This window comes from Protobothrops mucrosquamatus, unplaced genomic scaffold (genome assembly GCF_001527695.2).
Source record: "Protobothrops mucrosquamatus isolate PMUCROS unplaced genomic scaffold, P.Mucros_1.0 scaffold_278, whole genome shotgun sequence".
NCBI lineage: Eukaryota > Metazoa > Chordata > Lepidosauria > Squamata > Viperidae > Protobothrops > Protobothrops mucrosquamatus.
The window spans coordinates 24368-36387 of NW_015386354.1; the positions used below are offsets into that span (position 1 = coordinate 24368).

General features: G+C 48.2%; 2 protein-coding genes across 2 annotated transcripts in view; both read left to right on the forward strand.

Annotated features, from left to right (window-relative positions):
- EARS2 (glutamyl-tRNA synthetase 2, mitochondrial) overlaps window positions 1–1489 on the forward strand; it is a 6859-nt gene extending 5370 nt beyond the window's left edge. The window contains exons 8-9 of the mRNA XM_015831718.1: window positions 578–710; window positions 798–1489. Coding sequence (XP_015687204.1) covers window positions 578–710; window positions 798–893 — 229 coding nt within the window. The 3' untranslated portion in view covers window positions 894–1489. The remainder of the gene's footprint in view (window positions 1–577; window positions 711–797) is intronic.
- A 1407-nt stretch (window positions 1490–2896) lies between these two features.
- COG7 (component of oligomeric golgi complex 7) overlaps window positions 2897–12020 on the forward strand; it is a 24952-nt gene continuing 15828 nt past the window's right edge. The window contains exons 1-4 of the mRNA XM_015831747.1: window positions 2897–2947; window positions 5171–5388; window positions 6971–7119; window positions 9532–9648. Coding sequence (XP_015687233.1) covers window positions 5223–5388; window positions 6971–7119; window positions 9532–9648 — 432 coding nt within the window. The 5' untranslated portion in view covers window positions 2897–2947; window positions 5171–5222. The remainder of the gene's footprint in view (window positions 2948–5170; window positions 5389–6970; window positions 7120–9531; window positions 9649–12020) is intronic.

The window sequence follows — 12020 nt, forward strand, 5'->3', positions numbered from 1 at the left end:
TTCTTGTGGATCCGACCCTCTGTGCCTTCTGAGAAGCTGCAGACTCTCTCCACTGAGACAGACCAGATAGGAAGGGTGGTCCTCAGGTAAACTGGCTGCTGTCTTGGTGGGGAATCTTGCTCTGTTTTGGGAAGAAATTCCTACTTGCCTGTTTCATAAACTTCCTCATGTGAAAATGAACACTTTCCCTGCTGGGTAACTTTCACTGGGTCTGCCATTTGAGTACAAACACCGTGTGAAAAAAATAATTCAAACTGTTGCGATGACATCTCTCTGGTGATTTTAATGAAATGAAAGTTTCACTAACTGCCAGAATGGTGGCAGATAAGCAGCTTGAGTTTGTGCCATGCAGTTGGTCTTCAGATGCCTGCTGGATTCAGATTTAGTCACTTTGACACTCCGTGGGACGTCAAATGGGATCCATCAGCAAGCATTTCTGCTATTTGCCCAAGGCTTCCTCAAAAGAGCCCTGCACAAATGCCAGATTCTCAGGAATGCGGTTGACCAGCTGGGCCTGCTTCTCTTCTGGCTCAGCCCGTCGGCATGCTCTGGTTGACCATGTCATCTCCTCCTAAAGGCTACTGGAAGGGCCAGTGACTCAGAGACCTGAAGAACTTGGCCAGCAACTGAGGCAGCTGCATGCGCAGATAAGTGGCACAAAGTACAGCACCATGATGAAGCTCCTCCGCCTCACCCTCAGTGGCCTGCAGGCAAGTCTCCCTCCCGTTCTGGGCTTGGCTTGGGAGAACTGCGCTCGCCTGCCCCTCCCCGTGCGGTAACCGCTACTTCCCTTTCAGGACGGGCCCAGCGTTGCCGAGATGATGATCCTGTTGGGACCCAAGGAGACCAGCCTTCGGATTCAGGGGGCTCTGTGCAGCCAACTCGCTCCATGAGGGAAAGGGACAAAGGAAGGACTTCTAAGCATGGTGGAGCTTGGGAAAATATTTCCCAGGCTTGAGGGCAACGCACAGAGAATGTTTTCTGGTGTTGATGAGTGCTGGGTTCAAATTTAATAGAAAAGGGAAAAATATTAGCTGGATCGAAGGCCCTGTTGAAATTAGATATAGACGAGCCCCCGCAGCCCGTTTGGCATTCCCCCTTTTGTAACTCTGGGAAAAAGGATCAAAAATCAATATCTGAAAAGTATGATGCAATAGATACGGGAGTTAGGAAATTAGGATCAACCCTCTTGTTTTAGTTAAGCCTAAATTTTCCTAATCTGGATGAAAGTCCAAGCTCAGCGCTTTAGGCTGCATGTCTTTGCCAAGAACAGTTGACTTATCAGAGAAGCCCAGGATGGAACCCCCCCCCCTCCCTGATTTGCTAGTTTTCTAGGGCCAGGGAGCTTCCCAGTGGTGAGGTTCTTGCCATGGAAGGTTCTTTCTGCAGCTGAACCTCGTGAAGTCTTCCTCCTTCCTCCCTCATCTGTGCAAGGTGAGATTGGATCCCGAACTCTAAGCTTTAATCAATAAAGACTTTCACATTGTGACTCTGTGGCATGACTCTGCTTGCTGCAGGAATTGTATGGGGCCGGTCAGCATGCCACCCAGGTTGTTTTCCAGGGCCACAATGGAGCTTTTGGCGGCTCAGCAAATGCAGAGCTGCTTCTGCTAAATAAGGTAGTCCTCAATTTGTGACTGGAATTAGTTGTAAGTTATGGTGCTCGTTAAGCAGGTCACCACATGACTCTGCCCAGTTTTATGACCGTTTTTGCAATGGTCATTAAGCAGATGCATTGGACAAGTGAATCCATTATACCCAATTGCTATTTTTGCCAGAAACCAGAAGTAAACTGGTATACATTGAAAATTGCAGTTGTGATGCTGCAAACAGCTATAAATGTGAGCCAATTGCCAAGCACCCAAAATGCAATTGTATGACGAGGGGATTGCAGCCACTGGAACTTAGAAATGGGTCATAAGTATGTCTGGGGGAGCTCTGTCATAACTTTGTATGGTCACTTTAAAAAAAAAAAAAAGTAGAGCCTGCTGGAATGCTCAGGCTAAAGTCTGTCCTTGAGGCAGCCACCAGTTTGGAAGTTTCTTGGTAGCAGGCAGGGCCACTTAAAGATCCAACATGTCCCAGACACTCCTGGATCTGAAGAGACTGGTTCACACAATATTTGCAAACGTAAACTATGGTGAACAAGTGAAAGGCAAGTGGTGCAAGCAAGGGGTCCATTTCTGGCTGGTGCCCCGGGTGTGTTCAGACAAACTTTGGGGCTGGCTGGAGGGGCAGCCGGTCTTTGTTCTGCCTGGATCTTTCCCTGGAATAAGTAAAAGGATTCAGAGACAGACGTGGCCTCCCCAGCCCTGGATTTGACTGGGCAGCCTCTCGCCCCTTCCTGGCAACGTGGGCTGGGTGCTGCCGGAGCCTCTGCCCCCAAAAGGGACCGAGGCAGCATTCCCGAATAGCATCACTCTCAGCCCAGACACTCTTGTTGGCACATCTTCCTGTGTGGCCCGGCAGCCCAGCCACCCACGCCGGTCTCCCTGCCTTGGAGACCGGGGAATGCTTTGGGTCACGGTGCGATTCGAGGCGCTGCAGCGGTCCGAAAGCGAGTGGGAGTTGACGGGCGGAGGGGAAGCCCAAACGGGCGGCTGCCTGGAGGGATTCGGCTGGGCCTGCGGGCCTCCCGCACTGGAAGGGCGAACTGCTGCTGCTGCTGCTGCTGGGCCACAGCGCGGGAAGAGGCTGCCCCGGTTGGATTCGCGCCTGCCTGCCGCGCGTTCTCTAAGGCAAGCGGGACCGGGAAAAGAAACTCCTCCCCGGGTGCGCTGAGTGGGCGGAGACTGCCCAATCCGGGGGCGCGAGTGTCGGCCACCAGCCAATCAGCGAAGGGAGCGGACTTCCCGGAAATCCTGGAGAGGCGTGAAGCCGCAGGCCCGACACCAAGATGGCGGCCCAACGCCTTGGACCCGCGGGGGCGCGGAGGCTCAATGCGCAGGTGAGTTGGGGGCGTCCCGCCGAGGGGGCCCAGCAGGTGAGGGGCGCGGCTCCCCGCCCGATTCCTTCGGAACTCTCCGCCCCGCGATGGGGCAGAGCCCGAACCTCTCCGCGGGGCTTCGCGAGGCCTCGTTCCCGGCGGGCGCCCCTCCTGCTTCAGGGGCCTCGCTTGTCTCCCCCGTGGCCAGTTCCCGCGTGGACGCCCCGGTGCGGTTCGTCGTGACGCCCGAGCGCATTGACGAGGCCGGCCTTTCTGAATGTGGCCGCTGGAAGGGGAGGGGGGCGGTCCTCAGCAGCTGGAGATGCCGCTGGGGAATTCTGGGAATTGAAGTCCGCCCATCTGCAACTTGCCCCGTTGAGAAACATTGCTCCAGGCCAGGGCTCTCTGAACTTGGCCCCTTGAAGACGTGTGGACTTCAACTCCCAGAACGCCAGCAGTTGAAGTCCACACGTCTTAAAGGGGCCGGGTGTAGAGACCTCCTGCTCCAGGCTGTGGTGTCCGTGCTGCAAAAATCAGTTGTCTGAATGGGAATGCTTAGTAGGCCTGGTGCTCACTTTATTATTATTGCCTTCAAGTCCATTTTGGCTTGTGGCGACTGGATCAGTCCCTGTAGTTTGCTTGGCAAGGTTCTTTGGGGAGTGGTTTGCCATCGCCTACTTCTTGGGGCTGAGAGGGAGTGACTGGCCCAAGGACTTCACCCTTAAGGCAGGACTATGAAGCACGCCATGTCCCAGTTTCTGGCACGATGCTCTGACCATGACACCAAAGCATTGCACCCTATAAATCTTACGTCGCATTAAACCAAGTTCTTTCCGGGCTGCCATTGTAATTTTTATCCTCCCCATAATCTTTAAAATGTTGACTGTTCTTGTTTTGGTCCTCCTGAATCAGTCTTGATGCTGGTGACTGCCTGGCTTGGTCCCTGCCATTTTCTTTGTGATGGTTTTTGGGAAGTGGTTTGCCTTTGCCTCCTTCCTAGGGTTGTGAGTCACTGGCCCAGGACCACTCAGCTGGCTTCGGGTCTAAAATGGGACTAGAACTCACAATCTCCTGATTTCTAGTCTGATTGGTGCTTTTAACCATTACTCCAAAGTGGCTCTCTCGCTTTAGAGATATTTAAATTTATTTATTACAATAAAATAAAAATATTTTATTGCCTCATTTGTACACATTCCAGAATGTTGTATCTATTTACACTTCAGCAAATACCCCAGTTTCAAATCTGTCCTATAAGTAATTCTTTGAGTCATAACATCTAGAGAAACATAGCAGTTTGCTAGACATAAAGCTAAAGAGTGACAATCATGAAATTCAAGAGTGAACTTCCTTTGGCAGGGGATTGGACTAGAAGACTTCCAAGGTCCCTTCCAGCCCTAGGCTTCTGTATTTCTTTTAATTACAGATTTCAAAAGATAAAGATGCTGCATTTAAAATTGTCCTTTGAGTGCATTTTTTGCATAAGCTCAGAGACCGAGTAGGTAACCTTGATCTTTCCAGATCGTTCTGATGACAGCTCTCCTGGCCTGGTTGGGCAGGAGTAGAGAAGAGGATTTCAAACTTTTTCAGGCATTGGAATCTGTTAATTAAAAAGAAAACCCCAGAGCCCTAATCAAGAAGCTAAGCTCTAAAAAATTGGTAGTGCCTGAGTGAACTTTTTTTTTTTTGTTCTTAGTTTCTTAACCCCATTAAGTTTTTTAGAAGTCCATGGAATATACTTTGAAACAACTCTCATCTGGGAACAACAAGCTGCTTGCCTTTTATCTTGGTTCTAGTCATGCCTTAGGCACGAAAGCGGCTGGGTGATTTGGGACCAGTGACTCTGTCTCATTGTGGAAAATAAAAGGAAGAAACTGGATATGTTTGCCACTTTGAGTTACTGATAAAAGTAATATTTGGAATAAATACTTAAAATAAACAGGGAGCAAACTTCACCTTCACCAGTACTGATGATGTTGGCTAGTTGGGTAATGAGACTGCTGCAAAAAGACAGCCAAGCTCAGAGAACACCAAGGATTTCACAGACAATCCTTGCTTGCTAAATTCATAGAATCCTAGGGTTTTCATTTTTGCGTGTGTCTTCTAATACAATCCAGGGCAGAGGTCCTCAGACAAATGGCGTTCACAGTAATGCTAATACTTTTTTAAAAAAATTAAGATGTTCTGCAGACAAAGCATTTGCTGAACTACAGCTTCTGTTCCTGTCTGTTTCCCTTGTATCATCAGGTGCCGCAGTTACTGACCAGCTCCAGGCGAGGGTGAAAGAGTGGCAGCCACCATGGATTTCTCCAAGTTCCTGGCTGACGATTTTGAGGTCAAGGCCTGGGTGAACGGGGCCTTCCGGGCTGTGCAGCAGGAAGCCCCTGGCAAAGTAGATGCTCACGCAGCTACCCTGGTGATGAAGTTGCAGCTTTTTATCCAGGAGGTCAACAATGCCGTGGAAGGTGATGCTGCTGTCATTGAGGGGAATTCGCTTTGGAAGTTTCAAGGGCCACTCCTGGTCTGTGCGCTGGAAGCAGCTGCCTTTGGGCAACGGTGTACAGCCCAGGTTATTTTTGCACTGCAGGTTGCAGATGTTTCTACAAGCCGTATGTGAAGCTATTTGCTAATGTTGCTATACCAACATTACACAGTTTAATCAAGACATGTGGTATAGTGGTTAATATAATATAATATAAATATAATGTAATATAAAGACAATCATCTGTCTAAGATGGTATAGGTTCTCCTGCTTGAGCAGGGGGCTGGACTAGAAGACCTCCAAGGTCCCTTCCAGCTTCTACTCTACTCTACTCTACTCTACTCTACTCTACTCTACTCTACTCTACTCTATATATGTATTTAAATATGTATTTAAAATTTTGTATTAAAATATAAATATTTGTGAGGCTGCCTTTAAAAAAAAGTGGTTAGCCTAAGTTTGTTTTTCTGCTTTTGGCAAGGGTTTTCCCACTTCTATATTTTGAAGAAGGTTTTCTCTGCTCTTTTACAAGAAACTTACTTTTGAGATATCTGAATTGAGGAACACAAGTTCAAAATGTAAAACAACATTTATATTGTCATTTTTGACACATAGTGAAAGTGAGAAGAGAGTGAATTTTAGTAATAAGATTAATATTTTTATAGTCTGCAATAATGGATTTTATTGCTAGGTTGAATGAATAATAACAGGGTCCTCCTCATCCTGAGTAGGGATATAATTCCTTTGCTTCTTTGTGCCAGAAGCCCTTAAACAAGCCTGCTGTCTTAACTTAATGCCATTCTCTCCATTTATCAGTCTCCTTGGCTGGCAAAATAGTTTTTGGGAAGGGGAAATTGTCATCCAGTTTGGTGACATAACTTTCCAGAAAGTTATGGAGTTTATGGCGTTTTCACACTCAGGTTACTTCAGGTTACTTCGAGGTAAAGATGAAGTAATAGCAGAGTTTCATTGAAAGTCTGGTTAATTAAAAACATGATGATGATCATGGTGATGGAGGAGGAGGAGTATATACGAATAAAAGCAATAGCACTTAGACTTATATACTGCTTCATAGTGCTTTACAGCACTCTCTTAAGTGGTTTACAGAGTCAGCCTGTGGCCCCCAACAATCTGGGTCCTCATTTTACCCACCTTGGAAGGACGGAAGGCTGAGTCAACCTTGAGCCGGTCAGGATCGAACTGCCAAACTGCTGGCAGCTGGCAGTCAGCAGAATTAGCCCCTGCAATACTGCATTTTAACTACTGTGCCATTGCTGCACACCTAATATAGGAAAGTAAGCAGGAATGGACACTTATTGAAACTGCATATTCTTAACTATTGATCAGTGGTGGCCTATCTCACACATTGCTTTTAAATTGACTGATCAAATATTTGTAAGCCTGTTGTCTCTGTGCTGAACAGGTGTTACCCCTTTCTGCCACATAACCATCCCATCTTTTCCTCATGGACACCCTTTTGCTCTCGTGGCACAGTTCCAGCCTTCCTGTCTCTTGTGTTCTGGGAAGTTGCTGCTGTGCCTGACCTCCTCCTTATTTTACTACAGAGACAAGCCACCAGGCTCTCCAGAGCATGCCCAGAGTTCTGCGGGAAGTGGAAGCCTTGAAACAGGAGGCGGCGTTCCTGAAGGAGCAGATGGTCCTGGTGAGGGAAGACATTAAGAAGCTGGAGGAAGACACCGCACAGTCTATGCAGGTACCTGAGGCTTCTCTCCAGGCTGATGGGTTGGACGGACACCATCTCTTCCTGGACACTTGTGGCGGAATGGATAAAAATGAGCATCCCTGAAAAAAATACGTTAAAAATTGATATTTTATTCAGACAGCAGCACAAATGTTTTAAAATTTATACTGAAACAGTCACTGAAATGAATTTAACTGGTCTCTTACATTGGTACCCTACAAGCTACCTAGCAGTTAAGCCCAGATATTTATTTCTGTTTTTCATTTGAAGGAAATAGCTCGGTTTAGATTACATAAAATCTTGCATCAGGAAGGGGAGATTTTGGAGATCTTCTAGTATTGTGCTCAGTGTAGGACTTGCTAAAGCATTTCTGACCGAAATGACTTTTCTGGCTTCTCCAAATCCTCCAGTGAGGCAGAACACAGCACTTCTGAGGCATCCCATTTCATATCTAAGCTGAATCAGCTTTCATTGATTTCGGTGCTGTCTCTGGAGAAACTTCCATTACCCTTTAACTGCCTGAAGACCATTAAACTCTCCCACTTCCTCTCAACCCCCCCCCCCCTCAGAGGATTTTGTTTAGTCCCTATACCAGTGTTTCTCAACCGTGGCAGCTTCAAGCTGTGTGGACTTCAACTCCCAGAATTCCCCAGCCAGCTATGTGAATTCTAGAAGTTGGGGTCCACACAGCTTAAAGTTGTTGAGAAACACTGCCCTACACCATCCAGATAACCGTTCTCTGAGTTTCACTTTGTTGATGCCATTTTAGGCTGTGATGACCAGAAATTTGTACAGTCTTTCAAATGGGCTTTTTTACCCTTTCCAAAGCAGAGTAGCCTGGGAAATTAGTTCCTGTAATTTCCCCCGAAAATGAGACCCTGACTTATATTTTTTTGGTCGCGAAAATAAACACCAGGGGGGTATGTCTTATTTTTTTGCGACTGCAACGGAGCAGGAGGTGAGGTGAGGGTGGGTGGGGTGGAAGGCAAAGCGAGGCAGTGGGGGGGTGGAGGACAAAGCGATGCACTGGTGCCGCGGCCATTAAGCGAGGCACGGGGGGGGGTGGAGGACGAAGCGAGGCGGAGAGGTGTGGAGCTGCCCCACGTGCCCTGCATGTGCTGACAGAGGGCCCCACAGCCAGGCCATCAATGTGCCAATAACTGCCTGGCCTCACAGTGGCGGTTCCAGCAGCCCCATGCAGGATTGCGGGTCCGCTTCTTCTCCTTACTCGCCACCGCAATGAAGCAGGAGGCTGAGCGATGCCCTGGTGCCACTAAGCGAGGTGAGGGGAGGTGGAGGACAAAGCTTCTCCTCCTTGCTGCCACAGTGAAGCAGGGGGCTGAGTGATGCACCCGTGCCGGGAGGCAGTGGGGTGTGTGTGTGGAGGATGAAGCCCCAACAGTATCCTTGGCTGCCCGGCCTGGGGTGGGGGGTTAGGATTTATCCTTACCCCTACCCCACCCCAGGGCATTCACATTCCTTCACTAACCTCCTTTCCAGCTCCGTTCCCCGTGTGCAGGGCAACAAAAGAAGTTTGTGGGACTAAAAAAAAGAGATCAATCCGACCTTCCAACTTCTCGTGAAAAAAAAGATCTTGCAAAGTTGGAAAGTCTGAACTTTTTTTTACCAGTAGTCCCACAGGCTTCTTTTGTTGCCCTGCACGCAGTGGCAGAGAACGAGCTGGAGAGCAGGTTAGTGAAGGGATTCTTTGGGGAAGCGAGGGGAGACGAAGGGGCTGCTCCAGCTGCCACTGCCTCACTCTGCCAGCATCAGGGCTCTGCAGGCCCGGCGGCCAAGGATACTATTGGGGCTTCGTCCTCCACACACACTCCACCGCCTCACAGTAACTGCGGCACTGGGGCATTGCTCAGCCTCCTGCTTTGTTGCGGCGGTGAATAAGGAGAGAAGCGGACCGGCAATCCTGCATGGGGCTGCTGGAGCTGCTGCTGTGAGGCTGCTGCCACGAGGCCAGGCAATTGTCAGCACGTTGATGGCCTGGCTGCGGGGCTCTCTGTCAGACCATGTGGGGCGTGTGGGGCAGTTCCGCACCCCCGCCTCACTTCATGACCACACACACACACGTCTCATGTCAGCAGCAAGCAGGCAGAATGGGCAGGCAGCCAGCTACACAGGCTCTTAAGTAGAGCTTTCTTTTGGGGTAGGGCTTATATTTGTTGCAGGCGTGAAAATCGGGCTAGGGCTTATTTTTGAGGTAGGTCCTATTTTCGGGGAAACACGGTATGGCCTCTGTGTTTTCAGATCTTATAAACAGGAGCAAAACCCACACTCCTGGCCCTGGTGATGTTAGGTAACTGGCAACTAGTCAGGGAATGAAACGTGTGCCAGTGAACAACCCAGCTCAGAGAGCACCAAGGACCCTCAGGTCAACCTTGAGCTACAGAGATTCTCTTCTCTTGGTTTCAGGTCTTAGTCAAACTCGACCATGTGAAATCCCGAATGCAGCTGGCTGTTGATTCCCTCCAGGAAGCAGACAAGTGGAGCACTCTCAGTGCAGACATTGAAGAGACGTTTAAAACACAGGTATTTCAACATTGACAGCTACACACAATATCCTGTAAACAGATTAGAATGCCTAAAGGCTGCTCAGAGAATGGATCAGGTAAATCAGTTAATTTGTGATAATTTGATAGAAACCTAGCATCGGAAGGGATCTTAGAGGTTATCTAATTCAACCATTTGTTTAGTCTGGCATCCACCAGAGTATCTCTGACAGCTGGTCATCTCATTTCTGTTTCAAAACCTCCGACAAAAGATAGTTCACTAGTTCTTGTTCCATTGCCTGACAGCTCTTAAAGTCAGAAAGTTCCTCCTGAGGTCTAGCCGGAATCTTCTTCCTTGTTGTTTTATTCCTGCCTTCTAGGACTATGGAGAATAATTGCATTTATTCCACCATTCGAAGCTGGAAGTGTAATGAACTGCGATGGGTTTCAGGAATACAATATAACAGACCCAACCTTTGTGGCTTGGCAGCCTGGCTGGGAGGAGAGAGGGGAACCGGGCTGCATGAGTGGCAGACCGGCGCACAGGCCAGTTCCAAACAGGCCATAGCCTGGTAGTGGGCTGTAGCCCGGGGGTTGGGAACCCCTGCAATATAAGGTACTCCTTGACTTATGACCATTTTTTAGCAGCCATTTGAAGTTATGACAGTGCTGAATGAATGGCGGTTAAACTGGACTCTGGAGTTCCAGCCATTCCAGCACCTCTATGGTCACATGGTCTCAGTTTGGGTGCTTGTCAACAGGTTGCAGCGTCCCCAGCCACACGGCTGCCTTTTGCCACTTTCCCTGCCAGAAAGTCAATGGGGAAGCTGGCAGGGAAGGTTGCAGGCTGGTGGTGTAGGTCTCCTCCCCCCCCTGCACTTCCTCCAGCCCTCTGTACTCGCACCGCACCTGCCACTCCTTTACTTCTGTCTTTGCTGCCTATCTCGCCGTGGGGCTTCTCTAGGAGGCTTGCAGTAATAAAAAGGAACAAAATGAAAGGAGTCCCTTCCCCCCAATGGGGAGTTGTTCTCTGATGAGCAGGTGGCCTCTGCCTGGCCAGAAGGTTAGGGGGAGAGGGGAGCTCCTGCAGTATTGTCTGAAAAATCTTATACGGTGCCAAAGAGCAGCTGGGGAACTGCTGCTTCTGCCTTTTGAAAGTGCCCCAAAATGAACAAGAAGCCAGAAGAGACGAATTTATGCTCTGATCACTGACTGTTGCGATTCCCTCGTCCCCCCACACCCTGCCCTGAGCCCCGTCTTCTCCCCCCCCCCCCGCCTGCCCCGAGTCCTGTCTTGGTTTCCTCTACCATCTGTGGTCTTTTGGGATACTTTTTCTTGGTGATGCTTGTGAAGGTGCTTGAATTGAGACCCATCTCATAGCCTGTATGTGATTCTGGGAGGCGCATACAGTTAAAGAAACAAGAACAACAACATCAACAAATCAATCAGTCAAAACTGCACAAAAAACAAGACCACTAAAGAGTATAAAAGTAACAAAAAAACAGGGGGAGATTTAGGATCTGCATTGATTCTCTATGTTCTGCCCTTTTTCTTAACATGAAAATTTATTGATTTTTTTTCTTTGATTTTTAAATTAAAGTCTTCCTTTCACTCTGGAGTTTTCTGCTTCAATTTATAAAATTATTTTTTACTGAACATTTTATGAAAACACGAAGCAGAAATAGGAAAGTTGTTTTTCCTTCTCTGTCAAATGTTCCATATCACCATTACGGTTTTATTTTGATTGATCCAAAAACTTCAAATAAAACTCTGATGCTGTAAATATTCCATTAAAACAGAGGTCCTCAACCTTTTGGGCACCAGGGACCGGTTACACGGAGAGAGGTTTTTCTGTGGACCAATGGGGGGGCCTGAATCCTGCGGATGGGGCTTTGCTTGTTTGTGCAGGTAGTCCTCAACTTACAGCAGTTCATTTAGTGACCGTTCAAAGTTACAACGCCCTTGAAAAAAGTGACTTACGACAGTTTTTCACACTTACGACCATTGCAACATCCCCTGGGTCACATGATCAGAATTCGGATGCTTGGCAACTGGCTTGTATTTATGGCGGTTGTTGTGCCCCTGGGTCACGTGATCCCCTTTTGCCACCTTCTGACGAGCAAAATCAATGGGGAAGCCGGATTCATTTAATATCTGTGCTACTAACTTAACAACTGCAGTGATTCACTTAATAACTATGGCAAGAAAGGTCATAAAATGGAGCAAAATTCACTTAATAACTGTCTCGCTTAGCAGTAGAAATTTTGGGCTCAATTGTGCTCGTAAGTCGAGGACTTCCTGTATTAAAGGGACATGTGGCTGGGAATTGTGACTACAAGATGGTTGACAGACACATTTCAGTTTATGTCCTCCGGGTTTCTAGTTTAACTCCTGAAATACATTTTTAAATAA